The following is a 15855-nucleotide window of genomic DNA, read 5'->3' on the forward strand; positions in this document are numbered from 1 at the left end:
TCAACAAGCTTTTGGTTTATCTTAGTAATTTGGGTAATAAGCAAAAAATAAAAAAGCTATCTCCATTTCTCAGTTACTGAACTATTGGTTATAGAAATTGCCTAGAAATTTCAGGAAAATTTATTTTAGGTATTTTGAGATAATACAAAATATTTCACTTTTCCAGCATTTTTTAGTTTTTATTTGAAGTCTATATTTCAAATGCAGTTTTGAAACTATTAACATCTACTATTATCCCACTAAACTTTAAAATTTTTCTTTTAGCCCCTGCAATTAGATGAATATGATTGCTAATTTTGTTGCCAAATGAAATATTTTATTACAATTTGGCATGATAGCAATAGTCTTATCTATATCTGTTAAATAATTTATTACTGAAGTAATTTAACGTGTCTCATTTTATTAAAAAACAAATATTTAAACAATAAATAATTCTAGTCTTATTTTTAGAATAAATGCTCAGGAAAATTAATTTTAAAAAGTAGCTGCTCAAAAACTATTTTTCAATAATGGTTCATAAGTAACTTAAAAGTTGGAAAATAAATTCCTCACTTTCCTTTTATGAAATATGCAAGTAAAATTTTTCAGTACTTTTTTCAGGATCAAACAGATTTGATTAAACAAGAAAGAAAACAGCGCTAGATGCCTACTTTTTTACATCAACAAATATTTTCCAAGGAAATATGACCAAAACTAATTGACAAGCATAGATAAGGCTTTTTTTTCCTGCACCTAGATTGTATCAAGATGCACTTTAGTTTTAGTCACTGATTTAACACCACTCCCAGATGAGATTGAACTTGGTGATGAACTATTTGAATCTTTACACCTAGACGATTTTCCAGATGAACTGGATGATTTTGGTACTAAGGTCACTTTGTCAGGTGCAGTGCGACGTTCAGAATCACTACCTCCCTCACTGGCAGATGTTTTATTGCTTTTCAAATGTCTTGGAGGAGAGTTTTTGCACCTACTCTCTTCCACTGTATGAGATTTTTGCTGACTATAGCAACTTGAACACATATAATGAGTGTCCACAGATCCATTAAGTTTGCAGCCAGGTTTGATGCAAGGTGAAGAACAATCTCGCTGATCACTCCGAGTTGTATCTGTTACTCCATCTTGCTTCTTTTTGCTTTTTTCTTTTAGGAATCGACATCTGGCAGAATTTAGGTAGTTTCTTATCATTTCTTCTTGGTACTCGTGCCTGTTGTCGGTGTGAATAACTGCTGCAATGATGTTATCCGGAGTTCCGACGATGCCGCTGGCAGACAGGCGAATAGAGAGTAAAGTGGGGTCTTTGACTTTGCTGTTTTTTAGCGAGTCAACAGATTTACTCTCTGGAGTACCTCTAAAAGAAGCTCTTCGTGTAAAACTACCAAAATTTTTCTTTATTTTTTTGCTCATTGTCCTTCCAATGCTGCCAAATTGCTTGGCAACACTTTGAAGTTGCCTAGTGGCTTTACTTCTTTGGAGAGATAGTAAGCCCCCAGGGCTAGAGCTACCTGACCCTCTATCCATATTGCTATCGTCAGAATCAAAACTTCCCGCTGCGGAACTTCTATCGATATCAGTACTGTTGGACATAGAATCTTCTTCTTGAAAATCTACAGAGTCTTGTTTAGAAACTCCAAACACTGGCAATTCGATTATGTCCAGGTATTCGTGAAGCAGACCAAGTTTGTCTTTATCAGTAAGAGTCAATTTAGAGATTATGATGGGGTCATTTTCATCTTGACCCCATCTGACCTCTACTCCTGGATCAACAGCAAATTGAATTGGCAAAAGTTTATGCTCTGGGTCTATCAAAGGAATAGCAGCTGAAAAATAAAAGACAGTAATTAATTTTAATTAAAGTCTAGTGCCAATTAAAAAAATAGTCATAATATTTTAATAGTTTGATTAAGAAAATAATTTTAAAAAAATTGACTACTGTAAGGTTGGCATAATTTTAATTTTATCACAGAGGGGAAAAGTTTAACTTTTATATAAAAAAAGGTGGCAACAGATTTGATACATAAATAGAACGCTTTGCTTTAAATTATTTGTCACTGTTTATTATTTTTTATTAAAATACTTTCTTAAAATATCTTTTTGTTTCTTTATTATATTTCATTTAAACTAAATTCCTTGTCTTTCAACCTTACCTTATACAACCGTAAATAAAAATTAAACTCCATGTCATAGTTCCATTTTAACTACAAAACAAAGAGATCATGGAACTAAAATAGAATAATAAACTAACACAGAGGTCTACAAGAGTTCAAATTTTCTAGGAGTGAGGATCAATTTTTGGATGTAATGGAATGAAAGGTAGTGAAATGTTTTGCATTAATGAAATTATTTAAATTTAATTTAATCACTAAATTTAATTTAATTACTAAATTTAATAATTACTGAAAGACAATTATAATTTTTTGTTTAATATCATCTAAAAATAAATAAAGTGGTTAGAAGTATGATATACAATTTTAATGCAAACACAATTATAAAAGCTAAAATCATCCAACATGATATTAATTAAAATATTAGGCCTTTTAGATTTTAAAAATAAATATCAAAACTGAACATGTTTTCAGGGCTCAAAATCTTTAACGGAAGGTACATTTCAAGATTATGATCAACATCTGATCACACAAATTCTTCCTGAGAATACTGGCATGCAACTTGTATTTAACTAGGTTCACTGTGTTTGAGCCTCTTTAACCACTTTTTTTTCCTTAATGAACCAAATCCGTCATAATTATTTTATTGTTTTTTCTCTCTCATTGCCCTTATATTTGTAATTTATTTAATTATAATTAAATGTACAATTACAAATATTATATTTAATTATTAAAAATATATCTGGATGGAATTGAATGGAATAATGGATGGCATAAGACTTATTCTTTCGAACAATTAAGGGTTAACAATATTATGCTTTGGTGTATTATTCAGATATATATATATATATATATATATTGCTATTATACAGATTTTCCTCAAAAGTATTTTTTTTTTAAAAAAAAAGGTAGATTTCAATCAAATATTGATAACAAGCCACAGGTTTTTAGGATTTGTCGACCCTAGTACTAACATAAATTTTTTTAAAACTAGATGTGTACAAAATTTAAATAAAAACTGTGTTTGAAAATCCAATGTGTGTTTAGTCACAAAGGTATACCTTCATTAGTATAAGAGTATTGGCATGATCTGTAGGTTTTTATATTACTGATGAAAGTGTAACATTGAAACGTGTATAAGTATTTAATAAATTTTTATAATTTGTGTTTTCAAAACGTTTTTAATGAAATTCAATTAAGAATTAAGCTTGTAATTTTATAGATGCATATCACTTTACATAAAAAAAAAATTAAATTTGTAATAGTTCTTGATTATAAAATAAAATCTGATAAGTTACAAATCAATATTTTAAAATTAGAAAATTTGTATTTTACCAGGAGGATGTGGAGTTTTATCAGCGTATGCTTCTTTCTCCATAGCAACAAGAGCAGAAAAATGAGCAGCATCATAAGTTAAACATAATGGAGAGCGAAGGCAATCAGCTGGAGGGCATTCTAAAGGCAAATAAATACCACCAAATGGAATGGGAGCAAATGGTTCACCAGTCACATCTTTCAGAACTGTATCTGCGATAACTATTATTGGCCGGCGCAGTACATGAGATAGGGCTAGGACATGGAATTCTTCTAAACTTTCATAAACGTCAGGTTGAATGTCATCTTCTGGTACAGCTAACAGTGGCCTATTAAAAAGGTTCATTTATATTAAATATATCTATATGAGGATAGTTACAACAATGCTAAATCTAGAATAAAATATGTTATTTACATGCATTTTATAAAAGGTGAGCTTAAAAATTTTACAAGGTGCACAGCCAAATTCACATCAGCACTGTGGTGGGTGCAAGCCGGATGCGGAATTCGCATCAACTGGGATACAAACTCGGTTCGCCTCATTGGAAGGTGAACGCTCTATCCCGAGCCATCACAGCTCAAATTCATAATTTGATTATATATTTACGTGATTCAATCAAAAATTTTTAATTATAAATAACAAAATAAAAAATTAGTTACACAAAAAAAACTACTAAAACATAAATCCCATTATTAATAAATCCATGTTATGTTTAGTGCATGTAATATTTTTAACAGGATATGAGAAAAATTTTAGTTTGACAAAAGGTAAAGCTAGACACAATAATCTAGCTATAAATTATTTTTAAAATTATTTTCAAGATTTTAACTAACATTTCCTATTCATGATTAATGAAGATAACTACATGGCTATCTTCTTCATGACGATTATGGTAAAAATTTATCTTCACTTTTTTTTTCACAATAATTTTAAAATAAAACAAAAGCTTACAAGTAAAACATTTTTGTTCATTTACCCTTTATTAGAACTGTCAGAAAAGCTTCTTTTTTGGCATGGATGAAGGCGGGGTTCAGTGGAAGCCATTTTCAGTAAAGTCAGCCACTCCTTGTTCCACTCTTCTTCACAATAAACTAATCCAGCCTAATTTTTGAGAGAAAAAAATTATATAAATTGTTAAAAAATTTAAAAGTTATTTAAGACTTATGCAAAAAAAAAATAATTTGTGATACATCTTTGATGAAATAAAAAATTCCATCACAGAAGCAACTGACTAAACAGATAATTCCAACTAAACTCAGTGGCGCGACAGGCCCTAAATAGATAATTCAGTTATGATTATTTGATGCCATGGACTAATCCAGGATAATTATCTTAATGCTTAGATTTGTAAAAACTTTTCTCAGGACTCCTGACCTGAGGGTCACAGTGTGAGAGACACAGGAAGTGTCATTCCCTTATAGTGGGGGAGGAAAGAGTTAAAAGAGAAGTACTCTCCTGAGAAAAGAGATTTATTATGGGTATGATGCTGATAAAGCATAGATCAAGGAGAAGGGAACAATGAGGCTCCAGAAATAAAAGCTTGATTGATTTAACATATGTATAGTTTGTCTAAAGTAAGAACTCCCCTAGCTTTTCACCTGGACCAGTGGAAGACTATGGTAACGAGGCACATCATCTTCATCTTCAGTCTATTGTGTTAGCCCTAGAGTGAATAGAACCTACCCTCCCTGAAATGTGCTATTCTTGTTTCCAAAGCAGCAGACAGCCTCAGACACTGTGGTGGGAGAGTTCTTAGCGTAGACAAACTATATATTTGTAATATTATTTAGCATAACAATCCAGAATCTAAAATAAATATATAATGACATAAGTCCTCATCATCTTTCCGAGTGTTTCAAAAGACGAATCGCAAATAAAACCGTTCAACAAAGAATGGTTGACACAAAACATTATTAAACAGAATTAAAATTGTATGCATTTGTAGTAATACATTAGTTCATGAGAGCAATTTACTCACAGACACTATACTTCATTAAAAGTTGGAGGAAAAAAAAGACTTATCTTAATGAAGGGAAGGGGCTTATAAGTGTAAAATTTAAAACAATATCTTGAAACAAAGCTACTAATAGCATAATTAAATTCAACAATTAGTACATTAAACATAAAATAAGTGTAGGTTATTACTTTAAGATAATTTATAGGAGAGGTGCACACCCATTTTAAGTGAAGGGACAATTGCAAAGCATACTTATACAGACATGACAACATCTATAGTGATTTTTATCTAAACATTAGTGCTCTAGGCATTAAATCCTTTTTATCAGTCAACTTAGTAAAACATAGTTGCAGAAAATTAAATAATTTTTAAAATTAGAGCTCAGTCAAACCTGAACTCTAAACTAACCGATACTTTTTAAAAATATATTCCTTTTTTAACAATATAAAAAATGGGGGGGGGGGGGATGCTACATGACACAATAAAAAAATTTTAAACTAAATTCTAACCATAAAAAAGTTTAATAATTTATTGAGTGATCTAAATTCAAATAAAATATCTTAATTCAAGAAAATTTATATGGTTTAAAATGGAATTTAAACAAAACCATTATAGTAACCCTAAAAGCGATTGAAAAATCATGGAATCAATGAACCTACAATGGAATCAACACAAATTGAGTACATCAAAAAGTGATGAGGCTAATGTGTAATTCACAATTTTTGAATTTTTTTTGTTGTGTTCGGATGCTTTCATGACCGCACATCAACAGCTGGACATCAAACGAGATTATAACATAAAACTAGTTTAAAGATACACATAGATGGCATGAACTTATAGAAATAAAGAGACACTAAAGAGAATTTGAAAATATTTCACACAACAATTATTCTTCTGCCTCTAACATACAAAAATTAAAAATAATAATTATTAATATTTACTTCTTTATTTTGCAATGAAACCTGCCATCTCCATCGTCTGTAGAAAGCCTCAGTGAATGTGCTATTTGACAGGAGGCTATGTAATGCTTTTCTTAATGTTAGTAATCGATCATGAAATCCCCACATACCTAACGGGAAAAAATTTAAAAATAAACATTTAAGGAAAAGTAAAAGAAAAGAAAAACAAATATTTTTACTATTTGATGAAGCTATTTTCACATATCTATCATTTTAACGAAAATACATAAAAAGTTTTATAAATTTGTAATAAAGGGGGATACTACTTGTATAACCTGCAATAGTAATGTTTTTCTAGTCATCATGGAACTATTTCTCTGCAGTAAAAAGAGTCAAAAAGTTTTCTTTGTATTTTACTTCCTAACAATTAAATGAAAAAAAAAGAAGTTTGTATATAAGGGGGAAAAAATGGCTTTATCAGCAATTTGCAAATAAAGGGTTGCTCATAGAAAAAAAAAAACTATTTAAAAATCCATAGAAATTATGGATAATATTGGCTGCTATTTAAATGTGTTATTACGAATGACACTTGGACAAGCCAAGTTCACCAGTCAGTGCAATTAGGGAAAAAGTCAAAAAGGTGCGCCTTTTGTCCGCCAAGAGAGCACTACAAGGGTGAACACATGTCTCAGCTCAGAACACTACAGATAGATGGCAGCACCACTCATTCGTAAGGCTACTTTCTCAATTTAGGCATAGATCTGAAGGGGTAGGAAATTTCCACCAGATCCCTGTATCCATGGTATTTCTCAGCAATTACAATTTCACAAATTTTATGAGCATGTATATTACATACATATAGCTTGTATATATTACACGCTTGCTATTTATGTATAAATTGCCTAGTTAACTTACTCAATAGTAGGATAACACATTAATGAATCAAATGTAACATAATGTAAAATAAAAATTTAAAGTACTAAAAAAATTGTTAGAGCTTTAAATACATTTATTCAAAAGATGAATCAGTTAGCAAAAATTAAATAAGTTATTAATGATATTTTAAAGACATTTATCTCTTAAATTTAACCAATCTATTACAGTCTAACCAGATGAATCATTTAAAAAAGGCTAAAAAATTTTTTTAAAAAATGCATAATGTTTATAATTGAAGAGCGTAGAGGTAGAATATTCCAAATGATATTTTTGTGTAAAAATTTAGATTTCTATGGAAAACAGTACATAAAGGTACTAAGCGATAATCTTAGGTGTTTCTGGAATGAAGAGGTGGAAGGGGTCAACAAATGTCAGTGTTTTCACTACAGCGCGAGAACGCGAGAATCTCGCATATTTTTTTCTTTGCTCGCATTAAAAAATGATTACCGCGAGAAATTCGCGCATTCTATAAATCATTTTCAAAATTCGCGAATTTCTTGCATTTTGGAAAAAGCTTCGAATTACGCCATTTAGAAAAAAAATCCGTTTCACTTTTCTTCCTAGATCTTTCATTATTTTCATCATCTGCCCCATTATCTAGCTTCCTATTTACCAGTATTATTTAGAACCTTTTCGAACAACAGAACACAACCACGGAACCCCTTTCAGAGCACATTTCTCTACAATCACATGTTCACCGTAGGTAAGGTTTCTTCATGTAAGACGTTAAAATTTTTTATGAACTTATGTAAGATGGACAAATACCTTGTAAAGGCAAAATCTTCTATGATGATGCACCAAAAATATTCAATGCTTTAAAAAATAGAAGACGTTAAAAATTTATTATAATCAAAGAAATAATTTTTTTTAAAGAGTTTTAGTGTTTTTTAGTTTTTAGAAATCTCACTTAACTTTTTGAAATCTCACCCTGCTTTTGAGAAATTCTCACCCATTTTTTTTCTATGATGAAAACGCTGAAATGTCCAAATAATATCAGAGAACCTGTTCTTTGGCAGCAATATAAAGAGTGAAACAGTTTAAATAAGCATAGTGATTTATAGAATTTGACAATGGGAGCTTGTGGAAAAGAAATAATGTTTAACAGGACCTTTATCCACTCGAAACAACAGTAAAACAATTTAGCAATTAACAATTTGAAAGGAAATATTTTACAGCATAATATTGACTTAATCTCAATTACAATTATGTTAAGTTTAAGAAACAAGTTCTAACTAATTTATTGTCTATAAACTTGTTAATTTCATTTTTCTTAAATTTGAGTTAAATTGCACGACTTTAATATTTGATCATTTCGTATTTTGGTTCTTCTTACTTTTAGAAATACTATTTGTTCACACACACACACACACATATATATATATATATATACATACATCAATTATGTAAAAATATTACATTACCTAGTGATGCAGCATGTAATAAACAATTTCCATCTCCAGTAGTAGCTAAGGGCCATAATCTTTGACAAGTTCCTTTTTCAGCCCACCAATTCAAACGTCCTAAATATACCAAAAATATTAAAACAATTTTAAATATCTAAAATTAATATGTTTTCTTAAGTTATTAAACATAAAATAATTTTATATTAAAACTTCATTAACTTTATAATATAAAACTTTAAGTCATTAAGGCATTGAGTTGCTAAAAAGAATCATTGAAGTTTGATCCCTGTTGATGGCTTCAAGCTCACCCAGTTTCAGATGGATGGGCACCAGCATGATTAGAAAGTAAAAACACCACACCTGAACTAACAGGCTATTAGCAACATTCTATGGTTTGAAGGGATTAAAAAACTGCGGATATTTAAAGTGTCATACATTAAACAAGTTTTAGAAACTGAAATTTTTACAAAGAAATTAAATAAATCGACACTTTTATGCATACACAAAAATGATTCTAGAGAAATTTTCCTCCTTCTCATAAACATGCTGAATGAAAAAAAAAATTATTCATGTTGGATAAAATCATACATAAATTGGATTCCAAAGTATATCTGTCCAATATATGATTCGATCCAAGGTTGGACAGGAAATACAGATAAAATGGATTTTATAAGACACTTAAATCTCTGATATAAAACTGCATATAGTTTCATTCAAATAAGGCTAATATGATTCTATCCTCCAAAAAAAAAAGTTTCGAGCAAGAAAATTTGCATGACAAAATAAACTAAACTGGAAAGACCAAAAACACAATAAACTGGCTAAAAATATTAACTATATTTAGACTTAAAACTGTAATTTAAAATATTTTGATTTCCTAACCTGCATTTTCCAGTGAGACTAAAGTAGATGTTTCTATCAAGTCCTTTTCAAGAAATTCTCTAAAATCAGTAGGATATATAGAAAGATCAGGCAGTGAAAATGTATATACAGGTGTCTCAAGTCCAGACATAACTTGATGTTTTTCAGAGGTAGTGGCAACAAATTCTTTAGCAAGCTTGCTTCGGGCTCTAGACACCAGATTAACATTTTCAGTAGCTCTGGATATTCCTCTGGACAGTCTTTTATCTAAAAAACGTGTTAAACAGATTAGTTGCTGTATATATTTTTTAACAAACATTAAAAAAGTCTCCACTTAAGAGCTAAACAATATTGGCGCCCCACGTTGGGCGCTAATATTAATTACGCTGATATGATCTCAGATCTCGGGGTTTTAATCATAACAAACGCCTTTTAACATAATATATATTTAATAACATAAGGATGATGATAATGGTACAGTGTCATGGAGGAAACTGATTAGAAAACTAATGATTTTACATCACTGCGCAGAGCGCCATCTATTGAGTTTTAGAAATTATAATTAATATGGAGAAATATTATTAACACAGATCATATCACCGTATTTAATACATGCCTCAATATCAAGAATGTTTCAAAATGCATGCGCTAAGTGGGAGACAGTTTTCTCCTTACAGTTCTGATCTCTCTCTTTGTATAATTTTTAAATCTTCAGCTCCTTAAAAAAAAAGTGCATGAGTGTGTTTTGCTTTCTTCTTTCATGCGAAAGCAAAGCTTCAATGGTTCTATTTTACATTAAAGTTTATGGATAGTTAAAGTAGTGCAAAATAACAAATTATAATTTTGCACTTAATTTCTTAATCTGTACTAAATGTGGTAGACTACTATTTTTATTTCTAATTAAAAAAAATTACAAATGATAAGTTTTTTCTCGTTTGAGTAAAATATTCATTTTATAAAAAAAAAAAAAAAATTGACATGTGGAAGCATAAACAGGCATCAAGATGGACTTTATTTCAGAATTTAAAAGATTGAAATACCAATTATGAACCAGTATTTACAAAATAAACATGCATACTATTCTTAATTTTAAGAATGATTAACAATCTAAAACTGTTGTAAACAAGTAACAATGCATTTATTATATGATTGTCGAATGACTATGAACTACGAGTACATAAATGAATAGATTATGGTAATAAAAGTGCTCATTAAATGCATCTGTTAATGCAAAGTAGAGGTACTATTTTAAAAAGACCAATTGTTAGCAAATGCTAACTTATTAAACAGAAATTCTTACTTCCAATTTCATCGATATCAGGCGAAGATTCTTTTGGGTGAGATGATTTTGAAGACATGTAACTATCAACTTCCAGGTGCTGTTTGTGGCCTCCAGAAAGTTTAATTGGCAAAGCAGATTCTTTTGGCTTGGGTCCTGGAGTTATGCCTTTCAGCATATAAAATGCTGAGAGAGATGATTGTAAATCCCATTCATGTCCTAAAATTGTATTTTCAAAAATTATAGTTTAAGAAGAAATGAAAAGCAGGAATGTGTACAAAAATAACCACTAAAATAGAAAATAGTAGAAAGTCCCACACGCGTAATTGCCGGAACTTCGGCAAGTCAGGATAATGGACTTTTTCGGATAATAAGTTTTTAAAGTAAACAAAGATCAAAACATACATTATTCAATAAAAAAAATATATAAAAATTAACATTAATTTTTATACAATAAGGCTTTGTTATTAGTAAAATTGCAGTTAAATGTCTAAACAGTATTTAGCATAATAATATGAATTTAACAAATAAAATACAAAAAATTTCGTTTATGTAAAATTTTTAAGGATTAAAAAATATAAAAAGTTTCACACACTGTTTGTTTAAAAATTAGATAATAGAATCAGGTATTTATGGTTTTCTCATGAAGGTTTAATCAGATTTATTTTAAATGTGTAGAAATTACATAAATTTTCAAATAAGTTTGAACTAGGCTTAGTACTATGAAAATGTTCTTTAAAGAAAAATTTTGAAAATACGATAAAAAGTTATTGCTAGTCATCATAATCGATACTTGTTTCTGGTGTAAGAATACTTGTTTTTGGTATAACGATACTTGTTTTTGCTGTAAGGATAACTATTAGCTGTTTTAAATAATAAGTATTTATAAATCAATATATACATAAAATTACAAGTGATCAATCATGTTCTTGAATTATTTACATTGTTTATGGGTAGTGTTTTTGGCAGCTGTTTGTCATTTCTGAACTATTTCCTTGTGATTTTTTTCAATTCCGATGTAATTAATACGATGTCATGGCTAACGAATTTCATATTTTAGTAATCACATTTTTACCCACTTGATTTGCAACAATTCTATGGTAAGTCCACTTTAATTTTCAATCGTTTCTTCGGCAATTATTACAATTACTTATTGTTTTTTCATTTATTTTGAAATCGCTTTTATAATCCCGATATGTTTGATAAATTATTATTACGGCACGCAACATTTTCCAAATTCGAGAATTATGCTCATTTTAAAACTAATTTATAGAATGTGTAAATTTAACTGAGGAATTACTTTTAATTTAACCTTTAAAAAGGATTTTTTTAATGATAAAATTGAAAACTTTGTATATTATGGGTGTTTTAAAAGTCATGCAAATATTTGTGAGCAATGCCCTTTTTTGTGATAGGTACCTTTTTTCAGGGTGAAATAGTGCCCTTTTCAGCTTTTAGCTCTTTTAAGTTCTAGAATAACACTGTCTGTAATATAAACCGAATAGTTATAATATAGGTCTTAAAGTATTAAGAGTACCATCAGAAAAACCACTTAACAGTTTCAATAATTTTGGCTACATTTTTTATATCTGATATATAATATAAAAACATAATTATAGTAGTATATAATGCAAGCATTATGCATGATTTAGAATCTAATAAAATGTCTGCAATGTCAAAACAGGAACTTGCTCAGAGTTTTTGACAAATTTCGACTGTTAATGACACTATTCAACAAGTTTTTGTCATGTCCTGTCAAACACCAGCTTTTGATGTCAAAATCCCAACCCTGTTTTCAAGCATTATTTATGCTTACTTTGAAAACTTCTACTATTTTTTTTTAACTTAATGAGTATAATAAAAATTAATTCAGTTTATTTAAACTAGTATGAATAGCATTTTATTTTTAAAATTAGAATCGGTAAGAGATAAAAATTCTTGAATTTTAAGGTATAAAATATTAAAGATTACCTTCTAAGAGATCTCTTGCTAATCCAGGATCAGCTGATGTGCGTGCAATGAATTCTGATAAGATAGTGTCCATGATCAAACCAGTTGATGAGTTTCATCTGATAACCATTGTTGTATACACTAGTAGGAAATTAAGAACATCCTTCTACAAATTAAAACTACATTGTTCCTTCGTGGTCCTCACATCTATAATAGAGATAAGAAATATTCAACAATCAAACACATTATGAAATATAAATGTAGTTAATCCAATAAATTATCAATTTATCATCAAAACAGTGAATTTTTAGGTGCCCTGACCAATTTTTAATAGCCAGCCTGAATAAAAGGAAGCATAACAATTGTTGGCCATAATATTAAATTTTATAAAAATTTTGGGCATGATGGCAAGCAAGCTCCCTAGATTTGTTGATAGTTTAATTATAAGGAAGTGCTCAAAATGTAACCAAATGCAACCAAAAAATATTATTGAAAAAGTGATTGTAAATAAGTATTGAGAATAACTCAGGTAGAACCCTAAAACAGTAAAATGTTTCAAAAGATTTACTATATTTATCACATTCTGAATATTACGAATGATAGGGTTATTTCTGTATCATTATATGATGTACAAATTACAATCGCCAAGTGGATTTTAAACTCATAAAAAAATTTTGAAAAAACATGTAGACGTTTGCTCGGGAGTAGCTCCCAGTTAACTCCTTCAAGTTGGTCCCCTCCCTAGATTTTTTTTTTTTTTTTTAGTTTCTCACGAGCCACTACCCAGAAGATGCAAAGACTTGGAAATTATTTCACCCACAGATCAAGATATGTTAATTTTTCCATAATAATACGCAAAATAAAATAAAACAAATTAAAATTAATATTTTGAACTTATTGCTCTGCTACATTGTATTCATATTAAAAAATAGAATTTAACTCACTCTCTGTTAAAGTCATTATTTATTATTTCACTTTACTAATTTGGAAATTTTGTGTCGCAAACAATTAAACAGTTCAGCTTTATAGAATTCTTTTTATATAAAAATAAAATACTTTATACAAATAATTTTATTTCCTTCACATGAAATATTTCATAAATTTTAAATTATGTTGCTTAATAATCAATAAACACTTCAAATTAAAGATTTTGACAGGCTCATGCAGAACAATTTAGATTATAGAATTCAAACTCAGACACAGTAAATATTGTTTCCATAAACATAGTGAACTTAAACATAAACACCTGATAATAATTAGACTTTGCCAAATTTTTGTACAACACAACACAGATTTTTGCAATATTAATAAAAAATAGACAAATTTTGAAGATCATTTCATACCTGTCCAGTTCACTAACATACCAGCATTAGAAAATGCCAGTATTAATGACAATTGAATAACAATATTTATGATTTAGCTAATATTCATTCCTCAATAGCACACTCAATTTTTTAAGATCTAACTCAAAAATTTTATATTAATCAAAATTAAATTGTTTCAAATAAACAAACTTAGCATTTTTTTTTTTTTAAATCTTAGTTGTTTCCAGAAATAATGGTCTTTTTTGGTAAGCCAGGTGCTTAAATGTTTTTATTTTTATGAAAGACATTTATTACAAGGTACCCTTCTAATTTTGGCAATTTATTATGTTCTTACAGAAGAAAGGAAAAATGAGTTAAAAAGATAATAAGAAATCACAATAAAAATAATAGAAAAATCAGTGTTTTCAACATAGAAAAAAACTGGGTGAGAATTTCTCACCCTTTCTCAAAAACAGGGTGAGATTTCAGAAAGTTAAGTGAGATTTCTAAAAACTAAAAAAACACAAATAGACTTGAAAAAAAAAATCATTTCTTTTATTATAATGCATTTTTAACGTCTTCTATTTTTTAAAGCATTGAATATTCTTGCTGCATCATCACAGAAGATTTTGCCTTTACTAGGTATTTGTCCATCTTACATTAGTGCATAAAAAATTTGAACGTCTTACATGAAGAAACCTTACCTACGGTAAACACGTGGTTGCAGAGAAATGTGTTCTGAAAGGGGTTCCGTGGTTCGGTTGTGTTCTGTTGTTCGAAAAGGTTCTGAACAAAACTGGTAAATAGGGAAACTAGATAAAGGAGCAAATGTTGAAAATAATGAAAGATCCAGGAAGAAAAGTGAAACGGATTTTATTCTAAATAGCGTAAATCGAAGCTTCTTCCAAAATGCGAGAAATTCGCGAATTTTGAAATTGATTTAAAGAATGCGCGAATTTCTAGCAGTAATAATTTTTTAATGCGAGAAAAGAAAAAAATATGCGAGATTCTCGCATTCTCGCGCTGTAGTGAAAACACTGAAAATGGAAGGTTTGTTATCCAGTAGAAGCTCCAAGTTTCAACGCCGAATCCAAGAGGCACTATAATTTTATAAACACAAAACAAACCCAAAAAATTAAATAAAGAAAAATAGTTTAATCTTCTAGTGGTTAGCTAAACGAAGGGTACCTAAATTATTTATTCTCAAAAGTGAAATTTATTGTTAATTATTTAAAAAAACATAATTTGTGATAAATAATCACCGGAAAAGTTATTATATGAAGCACAACACCCATCAGGTATAACCAGTAAATTTTATGTAGATTAAAGTGATTTATAACTAACGGATGATCAATTTAAAGAATAATTCTGTTAAGCTGAAAATTAAGGCTTATAATATTTCGATAAAAGTACACAGATAACTACTTCACATAAAGGTATTTTAAATAATTTAATGCAGCATTTAAATATTTTTGAATCAGCGGCTCATAGAAAGAGGTCAAATTTTACTAAAAATAAAGATCTTACACTTGAATAGTACCTTGATTATGACATATTGTGATGTTATGGAATTGTTTTTTTAAGATATGTTTTAATATCACATTTTAAAAGAGAAAAATAAAGCCGATATTTGACAGTATTGAAATAAAAAAATTTCTGTACCCATAAATACACAACAAATCTAAAACGATTGCCAGATTCACATTAATGGATGTTTCTTCGAGAGAAAAAAATGCAATGCAGTAGAACCAAATAATGGATGTTTATCAAATGTTTCTTGATGTTTTTATTCATTTTTTCAACAACAAAAATTATTCTTAATTGAATAAAAATGCATAATAGAGCA

General features: G+C 29.0%; 1 protein-coding gene across 3 annotated transcripts; it reads right to left on the reverse strand.

The window, feature by feature from the left end:
• Positions 1-252: 252 nt before the first annotated feature.
• On the reverse strand, positions 253-15798 carry LOC107447190 (OTU domain-containing protein 7B). 3 transcript variants are annotated; one of them, XM_043050934.3, is made up of 9 exons: positions 15672-15798; positions 12727-12912; positions 10777-10974; positions 9498-9743; positions 8634-8732; positions 6319-6446; positions 4397-4521; positions 3441-3748; positions 253-1820 (listed from the first exon to the last, which is right to left on the reverse strand). In XM_043050934.3, exons 2-9 carry the CDS (start codon positions 12797-12799, stop codon positions 733-735), a joined length of 2265 nt encoding a protein of 754 aa, XP_042906868.2. In that variant the 5' UTR covers positions 12800-12912; positions 15672-15798; the 3' UTR covers positions 253-732. The 3 variants fall into 3 exon arrangements, with proteins under 3 accessions (XP_042906868.2, XP_015917544.3, XP_015917536.3); XM_016062058.4 differs by having other exon boundaries at positions 15537-15712; XM_016062050.4 differs by having other exon boundaries at positions 15550-15692.
• Positions 15799-15855: the final 57 nt, after the last annotated feature.

Source organism: Parasteatoda tepidariorum, chromosome 9, assembly GCF_982258835.1.
Source record: "Parasteatoda tepidariorum strain Cologne lab strain chromosome 9, Ptep-v5.0, whole genome shotgun sequence".
In the NCBI taxonomy this organism is placed as follows: Eukaryota; Metazoa; Arthropoda; class Arachnida; order Araneae; family Theridiidae; genus Parasteatoda; species Parasteatoda tepidariorum.